At 42.3% G+C, this 18,020-nt stretch overlaps 2 protein-coding genes across 3 annotated transcripts; one reads left to right on the forward strand and one right to left on the reverse strand.

Annotated features, from left to right (window-relative positions):
• Window positions 1-733: 733 nt before the first annotated feature.
• akt1s1 (AKT1 substrate 1 (proline-rich)) lies at window positions 734-5,542 on the forward strand. Its single transcript, XM_083780656.1, has 6 exons — window positions 734-877; window positions 1,681-2,457; window positions 2,554-2,815; window positions 3,663-3,746; window positions 3,841-4,016; window positions 4,408-5,542. Exons 2-6 carry the CDS (start codon window positions 2,065-2,067, stop codon window positions 4,543-4,545), a joined length of 1,053 nt encoding a protein of 350 aa, XP_083636782.1. The 5' UTR covers window positions 734-877; window positions 1,681-2,064; the 3' UTR covers window positions 4,546-5,542.
• Window positions 5,543-6,016: 474 nt separating this feature from the next.
• Window positions 6,017-16,723, reverse strand: LOC310869765 (tripartite motif-containing protein 16-like protein). Of its 2 annotated transcripts, none has more exons than XM_083780663.1 (5): window positions 16,658-16,723; window positions 10,808-10,834; window positions 10,641-10,703; window positions 9,342-9,484; window positions 6,017-7,882 (listed from the first exon to the last, which is right to left on the reverse strand). In XM_083780663.1, the coding sequence occupies exons 1-5, from the start codon at window positions 16,680-16,682 to the stop codon at window positions 7,478-7,480; spliced, it is 663 nt and encodes a 220-aa protein (XP_083636789.1). In that variant the 5' UTR covers window positions 16,683-16,723; the 3' UTR covers window positions 6,017-7,477. The 2 variants fall into 2 exon arrangements, with proteins under 2 accessions (XP_083636789.1, XP_083636788.1); XM_083780662.1 differs by having other exon boundaries at window positions 10,641-10,706.
• Window positions 16,724-18,020: the final 1,297 nt, after the last annotated feature.

Raw genomic sequence — 18,020 nt, forward strand, 5'->3', positions numbered from 1 at the left:
GTAAGTGTTCACTGGGTAACTCCTGTTGCAGGGTTGCAACTTGCAAAGCTACAGTGATTAATTTGTTAACATTTTGCAAAGACAGGTACAGGAGGAGAGTACAGTTAAAGGCCTGTTAAGAGGATTTAGAGAATAGAGACCCAAGATTAAGAAAGCACTATGGCTTGTTTCCATTGGGGTCCTTTGTACTCAATTAATTCATTGAAACATTTAATGACACTCATTGCAAGTTGCTGTACTCTGTCTTGGTCCCCTACTTACACTGACTCGCTGAGCTAAACCTGGGGAAACTAAACAAAAGAGAGAGAGAGAAAAAAAACGATTTCCCTTTGAGTTTTCTGGATGCTGAATCTGTCTTGGGAGATAAGATAACTGCATAAATCCAGCAGCACAAGCTTCGATTATTTTCTACCTCAGGCTCTCACACTCTGCTGTTACATAAAGTAGTATGGCAGCATTGGCAGTCAAGAGTTCACAGAATCAAATTCAAATCAATCATTAAATCAATCAACCATGACGTCTACCTCTATTCTGGATTAGATTAGATGTGATTGAACTTGAACTAAGCACAGTCTTGTTTTGGTCAAACTAAGGACTAAGCAAGGACGACGAGGGAGCAAGGAAAGGAACTAGGGAAGGAAACCCTGGCTTCAGTCGTCCACGTGCACGACTCAGAACACGAGTACGAGCGCGCCCACCGAGCCCAATAGTCACGTGTCCAACGTGCGTCTGATTGGAACGTCTGTAAACAGGCTGCGTCGGAGTCTAGGGGAGAGAGAAATCCTTGGAGAAGGAAGGCGGACAAAAGAAGGAACTAAAAGGAACTAAGTTTAAGGTCGATGTATATCTGACAGTCTGGAAGGAAGGAACTGAATGCGTAAGTGAACGTCTGTGCTTGTGGCTTACATAAATAGTTACGCGAGGAGCTTCTACAAAGCAGAAAAATGGAGGTGAAATGTGGTCATGAGGAGGGTGCACACACACAGACACAGCTGAGCCAACCAGCTTGCAACAGTGAACAAACAAGATCAACAACACAACTGCAATCATGCAGAAAAGTCCGTGGCGTGCAATTTAAAAAGGTTCCGCTGAATTGGGAAAGATTTTATTGAAGATAAAGGAGATTATAATCGAGAGTAGCGTCAATCTTCCCTTTCTTTTTTCTTGTCTTTTCTGCACCACCAGTTGTTATTGCTAGCAGCTTAACGAATGAGCGACACGGGGGGTGGGGGGGTCACTGTTGGACTGCGACAGTGACACTTGCATCATGGTTCTTAAGAACCAACCATGATGCTGATGATGATGCAGGCGTTACGTGCCTAAACTGAAGTTCTAGGCACGTAACGCACGTTGCAGTTCTCTATCAATTCAATATTCTTTTAGGTGATTGTGATGTGCAGTTAATTCACATGGCTGTTGCAGATTCATTCTGGTTTTGGACTTACTTTGTTTATAAATCCAGAGTACTCGAATTGTATTGCCACCACCACCAATAAGAGCAGCTACTGTATGAGCTATCTGCACATACATTATTCACTGGAGCAGTGGAACTGGAACCCCCATGTTGTGTTGGCTGTAGTTGTTGTTTGCTGCTTGTGTTCTTGTTTACTATAACAATATGTGTGTGATTGGTCCTGTAATTTTTTTTTTTTTGTAATGCAATGTTTTCTTTTCTGGCAGGTAACACCAGCAGCACTATCAGCAAGGAACAAGTCTCCATCTCTCCCCTAACTCCACTGCATAAAGACACAGCATATCTACCATATCTTACTGTCACTCGGTGCCTCTTTACCTGCTACACCTGCTTTTTTTTGTCTTAAAATACAAAGATAGGCCTAAACCAGCAAGACAGAAGAACATTACTGCCATACTTCAGCAAAACAAAGAAACCAATTGTCAACGTTAACATTCTAAATTTAAGCACTCCGATTAAACTATACCTTCAAACTCTTGACCAACAAAAGGCAGTCATTAGCAATATTACATTCCTTTAACATCTAGCTGTCATATAAGTACAAAACTACTAGTGCAAGTGAGCCTTTGGCAGTAGTTATCACAACCATTATGGCCTCCATTACCCAGTCATCCGACCCTGAGATCCCAGACAACCACAGAGAAAGCTGGTCGGCACTACTTTCTGCTGCAGAAGCTTATTGCCAAAAATCTGGTTGTGACCTGGCCATTCTCACAGCCTGTAAAAAATTCCGACCATCGGCTGCAGAGGGAGAAGGGGTGAGGAACAGGGAGAGCAGCAGTGCCTTGCAGAGGAAGTGTGATTTTGCTTACAACGTATGGGGTCAAGGTGCTCTGGCAGAGTCGGCACGTCGCTACATGGAAGACATTGCCGTGCTGCATTCGACATCCATGTTAACAGCCCAGAGGCACACGCGCCAGGCTGGTGGACAAGGAGGAACCAAGCTGATGGTTGACTTGCCCTTGGACACTGGAACAAGGGAGGTGAGTGAGTGGCATGCTCTCTTCATCGTTGTCTGTCTGTCTGCTGTGATGAATGGCGGCGATATTCATGACGTTTGTGTGTTGCCTCTGTTTCAGAGCCTTACCAGTGATGGTGGTCCGGACACAGGCAGTCCCAATACCAGACTGTATTCACAAAGCTATCCGTCAATCTACAGTCCAGGAGCTGTTATTGGCCAGGCTGCTGGACAGAATGGCGAAGAGGAGATGAGTGTGCTTGATGGAGTGGAACGAGGGGTACCGAGGCCCAGGATCTTGGACTTGGAGGAAGAGTGTGAGGAGGAGGAGGAAGAGGAGGAGGATGTAGATGAAAGAAGGCATAATCTGAATGAAAGTGCTGGTGAGGACCCAACTCGCTGTCATTGTTTCCCCACATTTTTCAGTCAATTGCATTTGAGGTGTATTAAATGACCATACTGATCGTCCGGTCTGGCATGTTTAGCCCATTGACTATGACTCACTGTGTACTTGATGTTACTACCGCCAACCATTATCAAAATACATACGGTAATAGATCTTTAAGTCACCCATGGGATTCATTAATTTCCATAATGGTATGAAAATCAATGTGCAGAGACTTGAATCTTGTCCAAGTCATCATTGTGTTCTAGACTGATTTTAAAAGTCTAGACAAAAATAGTTGTCTAGAATAGCACAGCCATACGATCAGAGATCTCCGCTACTGATACATCTGGTGACATCTAAATACAATGTAATGTATGAGCTAAAACTGTGAAAGCTATATAATGAAACTGCATCGCAGAACCAATGCAAGACTTTGGGACTATATTGGGATGGGATTGGTTCTCAAACCATTGGGCGTAAGGTTTGTTAGCACTGGTTTTCTTAGTTGTTTTAGCTCATACATTGAATTTGATTTCCCCAGAGATCTCTGGTCATCTGGCTTTGTGATATTAAGAAGACTAAGAAGGGAATAGTACAGATGCCAAACAAATAAGTTTGACTCTTATGTACCTGTACACCGGATGTAACGAAGTACAAACCTTGAACCTCGGAGAAAACAAATATTTTTGAATGAACATTGAGTCATTTATTTCAGGTGGTTTGTAATGATGCTAAAATATAAACCGAGTGCAAAATGTATCGTGTGGTGTTCAGGTATGCAGCAGCTGTAAATAGACAATGACACGTATTGATGGTCACTTGTGTCTCGCTCTGTATTCCAGGTGTGTTCTCTATGGACGAAGACTCGCTGTCTCGTGACTGTGAGCCATTCTTTGAGTCTGACGGGGAGGAGGAGAGTACTGACGGTAAGTTAAGAGTGCAATGGGGACACGGCCAAATGTATGCATGATTTGCATGTTATGTTGATGTATTTATCTTATATATATTCTTTCGTCCTAGGGTCCTTGAGTGAAGATGCTCCGCCACCCTCGCGCAGCATGGCTATGGGTCAGGCTGCGTTCTCGTCCCGCCACACCAACACCATGGCCATGGCTCGCTCGCTTCCTGTATCTGTACCTGTGTGGGGCTACAGAGGAAACAGACCTGGCCAAGGAGATGGCAACAGTGGGGAACGGGTTAGTGTCACAAGCTCGCTTAAACATGAATGATATTCACAATCATGCAATGGTGTATGGCAAAGACTCACAAACTTTCAAGTGAAGCCAACGAGATGAGTCAATTGCCAAGAAGTGAGAATGCGTGAGAGTGCTCCATGTGGGCATCCGTTTTTGAGAGCGTGTGGTTCTCAAATAACATTCACGTCGAAATAATAACCATGCAATTCACATTGTTAATTGAGACCTGATATGGCTTCTTTCTTGTCCCCACACAACAAAAATAACATCAGTTATCATGGGATTTATTTTTTGGCATCCCCAGCCTGGGGAAAGTCCTTCAAGAACCACTGTCACCGTTTATTCACTCCACACATTCTAACTCCCAACGCTTCCTCTGTGTCTCCTTCAGGTGGGCTGTGCTGACCTGGAGCACATTGCGGCCAGCATGAAGGCCCTACTTGCCCCTGGAGCCACTGATGGAACGGAGATGTTTGGAGCACTGCCTCGCCCTCGTCTCAACACAGGAGACTTCTCCCTTAAACACTGATCATAAGGGTATTCACCTTTTTCCTGGGCTGTGTGTGCTCCAGTTCCTGTTGATTGGATATTGGATTGGATATCATTGGTCATCTGACCAGTTTCATTGGCTTTCATTGGATCAAATCGAGAGGAACTGGAGCACACACAGCCCAGGAAAAAGGTGAATACAGAGAGAAGGGTGGAGTTGTTGGAGGGAGAGTACAATGGCAATGGTGTCGTAAAATAACAAGACCATGATTGCCTGCCATATGTGATGTATGTGACTGAAACCATATAAAAAGTAATACCTCCATTTATCACTAACCAAAATTAATGGCACATGCTGCAAGGAATAACTCGTAAGGCAAGGCTGTGTTGTACACACTAAAGTCATTCGCAACACTATACTCCAATTCATCCTACACAAAAACACTAGCTACCACACATCTTACAGTCGTATTGGATCCCAAGATGTACCTGTAGTGACCTGCTGCACTGACCATCATAAACACTAAAACCTTTTTATATCCTAGCTTATTTGACACAGCCATTGGTTTTGTACTTGTGGGGCAAAGCTGAAAATGGGGGGACAACAACGAAATGGTTGAGTCAACACAAAGCTTAAACGGTAGCTTTTAAAATGAGTGAGGACATTTGTGCCTCCTTAAGCCTAATTTATGTTTCGGCCATCACTTTTTTTTGTCTGTTTAAAAAAAATGTTTTTTTTTTTTTGCCAAAGCATAAATTAGGCTTCAGAACATACATATTTGTACTTTTACTTTTGCCAATGAATGACTGATTGCTAGAATGATTGTAAATCAAAGCTATATAAGGTATGGTGGAGGGTATCCTGTGCTCCAAGTATCTTGTTCTCTTGACTGGTTGAATGAGAAAGCAATTGTGTGTATGTGAGAGAGAGAGCGATGGTTTTAGTTGAAAAGAAATGTGTCCCATCTTCAAAAGCAGATAAATGTTACGCTCAATACTTTTATGTTTCAAATAAAGGAGCAAATCCTAATTACTGAGACTGTCTCATATTCTATAGAACTGTACTTTTCAAAATTAGGTCCTGGCTCAAGGTTGTTCCAGGCAGTCCTTAACCAAATGAGGAGTCATTTAATTGCATACCAATTAATTTAAAAACATTTTCTTTCTAACCAAAGGATGCCTTAACAACCTTAATCCGGTCGTTTTAACGCACCCCTCACCAACCTTAATCCGGTTGTTTTAACGCACCCCTCACCAACCTTAATCTGGTCGTCTTAACGCACCCCTCACCAACCTTATGTCTAACCGATGACTAGTCTAAACTAAGTATGCCCCCAACCAAAGACCAAAGTCAATTTGGGCCTCTTTGACCTGCAAGTTCTACGGGATGCACACACAGATCAGACACACCAAAGGTCTGGCATGCAGAAATTACCCGTCACTCCCAACAATGCGTTGGTCCGACATGCTTTGCGCCGTGCTTGCCATTAGGGTTTTGGTAGGGTGCCTGTCGGTCTAATGACAGGACCAGCAGTAGTATGTAGATTGCAACTTGCAATATTATTGATCCCCACTAGAGAGTGCTGTGAGCTCTAAATTTGAAACATTGCAACCTGTTTCGAAAACAGTAAATCAATGATTGCAATTATGAGATTAAAAGGGAGCAATAGAAAACATGCAGTGATAGTCTAACAATATGGAATAGAGATATATAGATATGTATGTGTGTCAGTGGGCCAAATGTAATTAATCAACGGCAGCATCTTGATCTTCAGGTTTTGTAAACTGTTTAACTGATTTAGGAAATCACACAAACAATATTGGACCATAGTGTTATTACACAGTGGTTGTATTTATTCACTAATTCACATGAACACAAAATATATATTCTATAAACAAATATTCTAAAATCTATATAGCATAGAATATATAGCACGCTGTGTGAACGAAGACAAATAACTTGACTACTTTTGTCTAATTATAATAAATACTATATTTTCATATTACAGACATCAACTGTATTAAAGATCAATATCTAATCTAATCTGCAATAATGAGTGGGCCCTTCTCTCAGTAACAGTTGTTCCGCAAACATCCAAAGTTCTATAGTCAGTGTTTCCCAAACAATGAGTTGGACACGGGACCTATTTTTGGGTCACGCAACCATTCTTATGGGTCACAAGTAAATATCCCTTTTTGTTAGGTTGTTTTAATATTATTTCAAAAATATTTCAATTAGTTTTTTCAAAAGTAATGCAAAGCCGATCTACAACCTCACAACGCGTTGCTATGTGATTTGTTGTTAGCTTGTAGATTGTAGATATATATATATATATATTTTATTATTATTATTTTAGCACGATTTTGTAACCCATTTTTCACCCCTGTGTCAATTATCTAATGTGATCCTGGGCTCTACACACCCTCCGCCAACCTAGTCCCCATATATGAGGGACATGGGGAGAGCAACGGACTTGAACTCATGCTTCCTTCATGCCTGAGTGTCCAAGTTGCTCCTTTACACCTGACAGGGGGGAGTTTCCCTGGTTGGACGTAGCGCGTGGAAGGAACACGTTATTCCAACCAGTTCCTTTCCCCTCCATCAGGCGCCCCGGCTGTTCAGGGGGAGGCAGTTTAGTGACCAGGATTACTGCATGTTTTTTGTGAGGGTACCTACCCTCGGGGAGAACATGCAAACTCCACACAAAAAGGCCCTTTCGCCAACCCTGCCTCGGGTATGGGCACTGATGACGTGGAGGAGGAAACACGCCGCGCGGGAATCGAACCCAGGACCTTCTAGCTGTGAGGCGACAGCACTACCAACTGTGCCACCGTGCCCCCAGATTGTAGATATTTTCACTATTTCTGAAATGGTATTTTACCGTACATGATTGTCATGTATTTTTGTAAGTTTTTCTCTTGAGTCTTCAGCTAAAAAGTTTGGGAATCACTGTTCTATATCATCTTCTACATTACTGATTGTTCTTTCTGAACTGGCAAAATGAATTTGTGCCGATCCAGAGCCCGGGTAACAGCTTGTCTTTGAAGTTGTTTTTGTACTTGTGAATGAGCCGCACTTCCTTCTCGCCCTCACTCTCTCCCTCTACCGTGAAGAACTTGATGATGCCAGCGGGCTGATCAACATACACTGCCATTGTTGTCTTCATTGGGATCTCCACCTCCAAACTCTCGGAGTTGTGCCACACGTGGAAGCAGGTCCCGGCCCAGCCTGCACCCCAGGAGCAGTCATTCTCTCCCAAGCCGGAAGACCCGTCTTTCCTTGCTGAACTCTCATATGCCACACCGATCACAACCCAGCCCTGGAAGTCCACCTCCCAGTACCCCCGTGAGCCCAGCAGCCCTTCCTTAGACAGCACCTGCATGTAGGACAGGAGGGGGACTTTAGCATTTTCTAAAACTTTCAAACAAACACAGTACTTAGTTCAGTAATATGATAATATCTGATACTTCCGTGCCCGCCGAGAGCAAAGGTCACTGAGAAACGGACCTTTGCTCTCCACGGTCACGAAAGTATCAGATATTACCCAACTAACGGTGTTATTTAAACTTGAGAGTTAAGGGTAAATCTTTTCACCCTGATGGGTCTTTACGATTGCAACTAGCCTGGAAACCAGACGAATCTGCCACAGGAAAATAAACGCCCTGGGCAGATTGGGTCTGGCATTCCTCTGTTTGAATTACATTTTGCTCATCCCAGCTTTCAGTCAGACGACCTTCACCAGGGCCATGATGAAGGTCATATTCCATCTAAAAGCTTGTCGTTCATCTAAGAAACTTTGAAGTATGCAGATTGAAACGATAACAAATAACATCAAAAGTAATATCATTGTGACTGGCATACCGCGTTGAATGCATAAATGCGTTTTTATTTGTAAATTGTTGTATATAAATAATATATCCCCTATGGAATCGTGCTGGCTGGGGACATACGAGTGGAGATAAACACATTGTGCGACTGCTGCAATTTCACAACAAACAATTCATTTTAGCCAATAAAGGGATCATATATTCCTATTACTGGCGGTGCTAGTCGTTCTGGCCACTGGCAGTGAAAGCCACCTGTGTCCGCTCTGAGGAGCACTGAGCACTGCCAGAATAGCTCTCATTTACCCCTTCGGAGATCCGGAGCACAAAATCTGTGACTGCCCCGTCAAAGCATTGGGAAGCAATGGGCCCAGGCAGGGTCCTTGAGTTCCAGAAGGTCTCCAGCAAAATGTCTTTTTTAGTGTTTTATCCCATGATTTTGTAACCCATTTTTCACCCCTGTGTCAATTATCTAATGTGATCCTGGACTCTACACACCCTCCGCCAACTTAGTCCCCATATATGGGGGACATGGGGAGAGCAACGGACTTGAACTCATGCTTCCTTCATGCCTGAGTGTCCAAGTTGCTCCACCTGACAGGGGGGAGTTTCCCTGGTTGGACGTAGCGCGTAGAAGGAACACGTTATTCCAACCAGTTCCTTTCCCCTCCATCAGCCGCCCCGGCTGGCCAGGGGGTGGCAGTTTAGAGACCAGGATTACTGCATGTTTTTTGTGAGGGTACCTAGTACCTACCTACCCTAGGGGACACGGGGAGAACATGCAAACTCCACACAGATTGGCCCTTTCGCCAACCCCGCCTCGGGTATGGGCACTGACACGAAGGAGGAAACACGCCCCACAGCATCCCGAGCGGGAATCGAACCCAGGACCTTCTAGCTGTGAGGCGACAGCACTACCAACTGTGCCACCGTGCCAAATCTTCTCTTACAGGGGTATATGGCACATGCTGTGCTGAGCATGGACTTGAATGTGGTCCTTAGCCAACCTACCTGTGGTGAGTGTTCATATCTCTCGGGTTTGGCGGGGTATGGGCACGTTCTGTCATCTGCTGTGCGAGCCACCTTGGTGCCACTCTCTGTGATCCACAGCAGCTTTTGGGCAGTTTTTTCATCCAATGAAAGAGGCATCCAATCTGACATGACAGGGATGGAAATTAATACCAGTAGAGATAAAGGGCGGGCAGAGTTCAGACAAGGAGAAGGTCAAGATATATAAAGCAAACATAGAGAACACAAAGCGGTCAGATAAGATATGTGTTATGTGTCTTTCCACAGGATGTCGTTAATAGACTGTGAAAATGCCGCAGCTTGCTTGGTCTTCAACCAGCCAAAATTCTCACATGTCTCCCCCCTGCTCCGTTCCCTCCACTGGCTCCACCGGTTGCTGCCCGCACAGAATACAAAACTCTGATGCTGGCATTCAAAGCAACCAAGGGTATGGCTCCCTCATATCTTGGAAGTATGATCGAACCCTACAAACCCTCCCGCGCACTCAGATCAGCCAACGCAGGGAAGCTGGAAGTACCCTCACTAAAAACGCCGGGACAACGCTCCACACGTCCCAAACTCTTCTCCCTTCTGGCTCCAAAACTGTGGAATGCACTTCCCATCGCAGTCAGAACTGCAGCATCACTCCAATCTTCCGCCGTAGTCTGAAAACTCACCTTTTCAGACTCCATCATGGCCCATAGCACTTACCCCACCCCCTTAGATAGCATTTCTGTAGACTTAGATAGCATTTGATAGAGACTTATAGCATGTTATGTAGACAGCACTATAATTGCATTGTTATGTAGACAGCACTATAATTGCATTGTATGTAGTCATAGCACGTCATAGTACATATGTATAGCATAGTAGTATATATGTATAGTTTATATGTATAGTTTCATTATATAGATATTCCACTGTTACTTTCTTAGCTTACGCATGTTTCATGATAAATGTTTTTATGTGATGTATTCCCATGCTTTTTTGTTCTTGCTTAATGTAAATCGCTCTGGATTAAGAGCGTCTGCTAAATGCCTAAATTGTAAATTGTAAATTGTAGACTAGGTTATCAACACTAGGCCTATTCACACAGGAGCCAGTGGGGCTACTTACTAGTTTCAAGTGAAGATTGACAGAGAGAGAGGGGGAGATGCGCAGCAAGGTCGTCATGAACGGGACTCAAACACGCATGCGCCTGGACCACTAGACCACCGGGCACCCCAGTGTTGGCTACTTCAAAATGATTTTAAACCAGAGCTTAAAATTGGTAAAAGACAACTCACAAATACAAAGCCTTACATTTCATTAAGTCCGCCCTGGTGGTCGGTTCAGGAATATTTGGCTCATACGGAGGGACCTTTACTGCTAAGAGAAAAAGAAAGAAAGAAAGAAAACAGGAAATTATTATTTGATTGTATGATCCTTTTTCATTTAGAAAAGAAAATCTCAATACTGACACTTTTTACCTGTTGCTGCACCATTGGAATTCTTTCCTATAAAACAAAGAAGACATTTTTAGTTCATTACAGTGTGTGTTTGGCCAAAGAGGGGAAGGGGAAATAAATAACTGCACAGTAAGTTTTTACACTCTCAGAGTTGAACTTCAGTATTTCACTTGCATATTTTACTTACAGCTGTCAGATACAGGATAGTTTCACTAATCCTTTTCAGATTGGTTTACGTGACCAAGTTCCAGTGAAAAATTATTCATGGTGACTACATTCAGTTAATTCTCTAACATTCACTTTGAATGAATGAATGAATGCCTTTATTGCAGACTCAGGGTCCATAGAAAAACATACAAAACACAAAATACAATATACATCCAATAAAAAACAGTCCAAATGTACATGTTAGATAGGCATTTGTGACAGTCAAATGTCTTCTATGGCTAGAGTAGTATCTAGTGCAACTTTTGACAGGGTTATTTATACTGACGATGATGCTATTCACAGACTCATCCAAGCGACACATGAATGTATGCATTAAGTTCCGGAGAACAGCTTGAAAAGTATTGACTCTTGCAGCCACAAACATTTCACTTGCACTGCACCATCTAGGAGTAAAATTCTCATGGCATCATTATACGCTACTTGAAGTTTCTGAATACTTGCTTTTTTGTAGCTTGATTTTTGAGTAGCATTGATTGATCATTTATTTTCCCCATGCTAGCTAAGGTTTTGGTTACAGCATGTGGAATGCCAAGCCTGACCTTAAAGGGCAAAATCACTTTGGTAGAGGTTTGGTTGTGTTGTTTGGTTTGGTGTGTGTAGCCATGATGTACTGTGCCGGTAACTCCAAAGGTTTCTCCATTTACTAGAAATTGGTCATTCAAAAATATCCCCCTCAGTATACAGGTTCAGGTAGTTATTTTTTGTAAAACCTCATTTCCATGTTTATTTCAGTTAGTTAAATTGTATTTATAGTAGTTTTCATAATTTTGTTAGTGTTTGTTAACTATAATATCCTTGCTTCACATGTTACTGGTTAGTCGATACGGTCTCGTTTTCTCCTGCTCATCAGTGTCAGTGAGTCTATTGGTTTTCTCAGGATACGTCCTGACTGGATAGGATCCACACTCTGGCCTGGCGGGTGCCAGCATGCTTCTGTGGACACAGGGGTGTCAAACTCATTTTGGGGCAAGGGCCACATTGGGCGAAAAGTGACTTGATGAGGGCCGTGATCAGTTGCAGCTCATGTGCGTTCACTTACAGTACAAAGTTGTCACTTGGCTTTGTCATATTGTGTGTACAGTATGTGCTGAAAGCGCATCCCACTTTCTCACCTATTACGTCATTACAGTTGCATGCCAGTTACAAAAACTTTTGGGCATTGAGACTCAAGTAATCAGAACAATTAGCATCCATAGACATGTGTTAGCACTCAGTGAGGGAATGGATTTGAAGGGTGAACAGATCAACTCAGTGCTTCATTAGCGTCTGTCCTATGGCAAATATTCTGGGCAGAGTGTGACACAAATGGATGGCAAATGTTTCACCGAGGTTGACAGGTGTTCATTGATCATGACAGCACTAGTGCCAACATGTTGCTGATAGGGACCGGAGAGTCAGCTCTTTTAGCACAGCTCTGTTGCATAGAATACTCCACCCTGGCACCTGTTTGAGTGCCGTTGGAGAAACATAACCTCTGCAGTCCGCACATCTTGGCAACAGGATGACGACTGCCATGAAAAATGGTAGCTTATCTGTCAACATCAGATGTGAACGGGTACATGCGAAGCTAGAGGGCGTTGCTATTCAAACATGTTAGCAATAACTCAAACAAAGATTTGTCTAATTTGCGAGTGTGGATCGTGATAAATGGCTGTTAGCCCATGGCTTTAAGTTTTAATGTATGCATATCTTGCCTACAAAGGTCAAATTACTTTCTGTTGTGTTCTGCAATGTAATGAAAGCCTAAATATATAGAAGAACTTCAGCTGTGAAACGGACCATACAGTGAGTCAACCTATTTATTACCTGACCCACAGTTTCTAAGACTAGAACATTTGATAATTGTGTGGGTATGTGGGGCTATTATGCATGAAATATACTGAGGCTTAGGATCCAATTACAGGATTAGTAAGATTTTGGTTCTGGAAATTGTCCACACAAACCAGTTGACTTGGACAGCACACTCATTGAAGTCGAGCATGTCACTTCAAAAGAAAGTAAGGATATAAACACTATGCATAATACTAAACAACAGATGGAGAACACGAGGTAGAGATTTGGCAAGAAAGAGTTGATGACAGCTCACTTCATCCATCTTTCCGCAGACCCCTGGAATTCTCCCTTAAAGGGATAGAGCATGTGAAACTGCGGCACACCCAGTGAGTTGGACACAGTTAAGGCACGGCTCACGGATCACTGATCAGGGCGTATTAAGAGGGAATTATACTGAGTTGATGCACGGAAAACACTGCTTTGAAATAAGACCGCAAATTATGTTTTGATTCCTATTAAAATAAGGACATCTCACAGCACACCTCAACACCTCACACTACTCTTTGGAAGGATACTTTATATTGTGGTATAGGTGAAGTGAGGTGGGAGTGAGTGAATGACAGTCCTCTAGCTTTTCCTGCAAATGCTAAGCCCTGTCAGATATCCAGGCACACTCGGGATCAACAGTAAAGCCCCACCAAAATCAGCAGGTGGATAAACACTAAACAGATACTGAAAGTGATTGATGGTTTCTCATGGGCATTTGAGATATATATGAGGGAAAATAAGATAGAGGAACATTCATGACATATGGACAGACGGGGACTATCAACAATGACAGCAGTAGGCCTACACATCTCAATACTGTATAGCTGTTCTTGAGTTGGTTTTAAATATCAAATAAAATTATATTAATATATATACAGTATATATACACACACACACACACACACACACACACACACACACACACACACACACACACACACACATACACACACACACGCGCCGGTATATATATATATATATATATATATTAGGTCCATAGCTCTAATTGCAGACGGCAGGGGAGTGCCTTAAATTAGTTTGGGAATAAGTAGATATATAATCTTAAACGTATGCATGTCATGCAAAAGAGTGTTGTACTGAATGCCAATGGCACGCCTTGAACACGGGTGTTTATTCGCTTCGACAGTGAAATACAGGACGTATCAGAATAAGGGATGGGTGGAGACCACTTAAACATCCATCCATCTCTCCACATATCTGGGAGGACGGCCGTTGTGTGACAGAGTCATAGAGGTCATCCCAGCTGATACCAATGAAAGTATGTTGTTTTTGGATTCAGAGAGACGGAAAACATGGACCCCTAGCAGTGGGAGAGAACTGGTACACGGATCAGGTTCAAGACATCCCACTGAGGCAGCAAGATGAAGATCAGAGAAGCCACTGATAGTGACATAGAAGTGACATGATGAAAGGGAGATCGAGAAGAGGGAGGGAATGAGGGACTGAGAGAGAGAGAGAGAGAGAGAGAGAGAGAGAGAGAGAGAGAGAGAGAGAGAGAGAGAGAGAGAGAGAGAGAGAGAGAGAGAGAAGAGAGAGAGAGAGAGAGAGAGAGAGAGAGAGAGAGAGAGAGGGAGGGAGAGGGAGTGAGAGACAGACACCAGACAGACAGACAGACAGACAGACAGACAGACAGACAGACAGACAGACAGACAGACAGACAGACAGACAGACAGACAGACAGACAGACAGACAGACAGACAGACAGACAGACAGACAGACAGACAGACAGACAGACAGACAGACAGACAGACAGACAGACAGACAGACAGACAGACAGACAGACAGACAGACAGACAGACAGAGTGTGTGAGAGAAAGTTGGGCCGGAGACTGCCCAGTCATGCCTCTGGTTCCTGTTAGTGTCAAACATCTGCTGGCTTTGAGCCTGTGCTACAGATGATGAAAGATATTCAATTGAGATAGATGGGAAAAAAGGAAATGCATACAACAGATGGCTGATGGAGACTTTGACAATTAAGCGAAAGGAGGAATCTGGTGAAATCAGAAAGAGAGGCATAAAACCTAATGTGCTTTGCCGCAGAACAATGTCACTCGTCAAAAATAACAGAACATCTCTTATTTCCAAAAGGTACGTGGCACTGTTGTGTGATGGAGCGTGGATTAGGCTTTAGGTTCATACGCAAATATGACTGAGGCACAAGTGAGTCCTCCTAACAATATGCACCGCATAAGAAGACAGTGTTTTCATATTTAATATCATGTACATTAGAGCATTTGTAAACAACCACTATAGGTGACATGAATTACCATAATTTAGAAGCAAATTCATTCTATTGCCATGACAACTAACTAAACGTGACAGTGCTCAGGGCACTTATTAACATTCAGGGTTTTGAATTACTGTTACCGCACCTCACACTTCACCAGTCATGGGTGCCAGAGGAAGCATTAGCAATAGCAACAAGAGGGGTTGTGCTGTTTGGGGGATTGGGAGGAGGTTGGTGGTGGAGAATATTTTATGGTGCTCGAAACGTCTGGTGGATAGATATGCTATATAGATATAATTAAGGGAGCTACAGTGTGCGGCCTTTCTTTTATGTATACAATTTTTTCTATGTGCAGGGTTGGAAATATCCATTGAACAATTGCACCTAATATCAATCAAGTGACATGTATTAATGGGGTAAAGTACCGGTAAAAGAAGTGACAGGAGGTAGGAAAGAATAGCATGGTCCAGGTAAGAGAACCGATACAGGACGAGAAGACTTGATGTAGCTGTAATATTATATGTAATAAAATTAACGATCGTCAGGTTTCATAAAGGGAGTCTACAGGTGTATTGTACACTCACACTCTGTGTGAGTGGCCTTGGGAAAGGCCTGGTTGGTGACATGTCATGTGCAAAAATGATTGATGAGCAAAGTTGGCAGGAAAATTAGAGAACAGGGCATGAGTGACACCAGATGACACCCAGAAATGATCATCATGAAGTAACTTGTAAGTCAAATAAACACATTATAAATAAGTAATTAAGTACACCTAACAACATTGTTTGGGTTATCGGTAGAGTATAATTCCACTGGCTTACAGTGATTGGGGAATATAATACCTCTGGTTTAGTGAAAGGGAAATATAATTCTGCTGTAAGCAAAACTGTGGCACTTAGGTCACGAAACAAAATCTACAGTTAGTTTCAAAGCTAAAATGTAGTACTAGTGAGTGAGCTATTATAAATATAGTATAGTAGTACGTTTACTACTGTATCTATAAAGTACAGGGTTACTTTATATCTATTCCATGATATACACCCAAAACGTTACATCGGTGGTTGTAGATAGCTCATAACCAGAAGGTTTGATGATGTTGCAACACTTCACAGGCAGGCATTCACAAATGACATCACATTTCACAAAGAAGTAGTACAGCTATATCGAGTAACCTTTCGTTCAGTCAATCTAATTTCAAACGAGTATGACACAAATAAAACACAGGACTAATATGAAAATAATAAGAATAAATGAAAAACAAACTGAAATTAGGTTTTAAACAGGAGTTGCAGAGAGATCCTAACATTTTACATTTGAGTGTTCAAAGTATCATGAATGCATGATGCATCATTTATTGACAAAACAAATGACAAATATTGCGACAAATATAATTCTCATAGTTGGTAATCGACTTTAAACAAATTCCCTAAAGTATATGCCCACTTTAGATTATTTGTAGCGGAAATGACAAATTGTAAAATGGATTCAATGAGAAATGTTAAGCAAGTCATAATCCTTCTGGTCCATATCCAATAGATGTTCTCAAAGCCAATGTGGTGAGAATGGGCTCTTACCTGCTTTCTTAGGTACGGCAGGCATGGTTCTCTGGTCGGATTGAAGTCTAAGGTCCGCAGTTGTGATACTGATGGTGCCCCCCCTGAAAGAACACTCTTATTTCCTGACAGAAAACGGGGAGGGCTGAGTGGGGTTGGACGAGAGGGGGCCAGTTTTTGGAGGAGGGGATGTTCTGAGGTTTTGGTTGGATGCAAGGGTAGTTCTGACATCTGAAACGATGATGGCTGCATGTGCCCACATTTCTGCCTAATTTGGATGTGAACCTTATTGTCATGATGTGCATCAAGAATCAAGAGGTGTATTTGTCATTCAGTCATACAGGTACAAGTATCAAAATGTTGGTATGATATGGTCCACAAGACAACAGCAATACCATATACAAGTATAATAATAAGAACTCTGGACTGTAATGAAATAAAATAAAATAAAGAAATACAGAGATAAGGTTTAAGGTTACGACACACACTAACCCTCTTTAAACCCCATTTGTTATGTCATGTCATGCTGTTAGCATATTTGAGTAAATAACGCATGTTAGGTCACTTTAGCAGTTTAGCTAATTACTCAAAGGCAAATTCTTGACATGCAAAGTTAAGATATCATAGCATAACATTTACATAACTTAGGCCTACCTAAAGGTATACCTTTCCTGTGTCCTTGATGAGATCACGAGTTCCACTAGAAGACCCACTGGATAGAAGGTGACAGTATTCTAAACTTACAGTACAGGTTACCAGCCAACAGTTGGAATGATTTCAACAATTACATTTACCAGCCATCAGCCACCGCAATAGTGCTTCATTGGCAAAGAAGTTAGATCATACTGTTACTCCAAAGGCTGATACAGTATGTGCATGGTGGCTGCCCTCAGAGGCCCAGAATAACAATATTAATAACAACAATAACAACACTACACGAGTAGATGTTGATTACTTTTTCAATTACTTTTCCAACATGTCTTTTAATTAGCCTGAGTACTCTAGCTGTCATTTACAGTTGCTGTGGTTATTACAAGAATTGTTAACATGAAAAAACATTCCGGGCTATATCTTTGCGCCACCCCTTAACCCTTATCCCTAAACTTATTTGCCATTTTTTACTATTTAAAAAAAAACAACACATAGTTCAAATAGCCGATCTACAAGCTCACGTCTCGATGTAGATCGGCTAGTTGAACTAATTTAAATGTTTTTAAAATAGTAAAAAATGGCAAATAAGTTTAGGGATAATTAAGGGATAAGGGTGGCGCAAGATGGAGCCCGGCAGTCTAAATAATGACTGTTCTACTTCAAAGACCACAATAAATGAGTTTGGGGACATTTATTTACCCTCAGGTAATAGCTATATAGCTTGTGCGTGTGT

Source organism: Protomyctophum parallelum (genome assembly GCF_964188405.1).
Source record: "Protomyctophum parallelum genome assembly, chromosome: 13".
Lineage (NCBI taxonomy): Eukaryota > Metazoa > Chordata > Actinopteri > Myctophiformes > Myctophidae > Protomyctophum > Protomyctophum parallelum.

Bases quoted from the DNA above. Each gene is read 5' to 3' on its own strand.
- akt1s1 (XM_083780656.1), top strand. From the start codon at position 2,065: ATGGCCTCCATTACCCAGTCATCCGACCCTGAGATCCCAGACAACCAC. The intron at 2,458-2,553 runs GTGAGTGAGTGG...CCTCTGTTTCAG, and splicing joins TGGACACTGGAACAAGGGAG to AGCCTTACCAGTGATGGTGG. The intron at 4,017-4,407 runs GTTAGTGTCACA...TGTCTCCTTCAG, and splicing joins ATGGCAACAGTGGGGAACGG to GTGGGCTGTGCTGACCTGGA.
- LOC310869765 (XM_083780662.1), bottom strand. From the start codon at position 16,682: ATGCCTGCCGTACCTAAGAAAGCAG. The intron at 10,835-16,657 runs GTAAGAGCCCAT...TTTGTTTTATAG, and splicing joins TGCCGTACCTAAGAAAGCAG to GAAAGAATTCCAATGGTGCA. The intron at 7,883-9,341 runs GTAGGTTGGCTA...TCCTACATGCAG, and splicing joins GATATGAACACTCACCACAG to GTGCTGTCTAAGGAAGGGCT.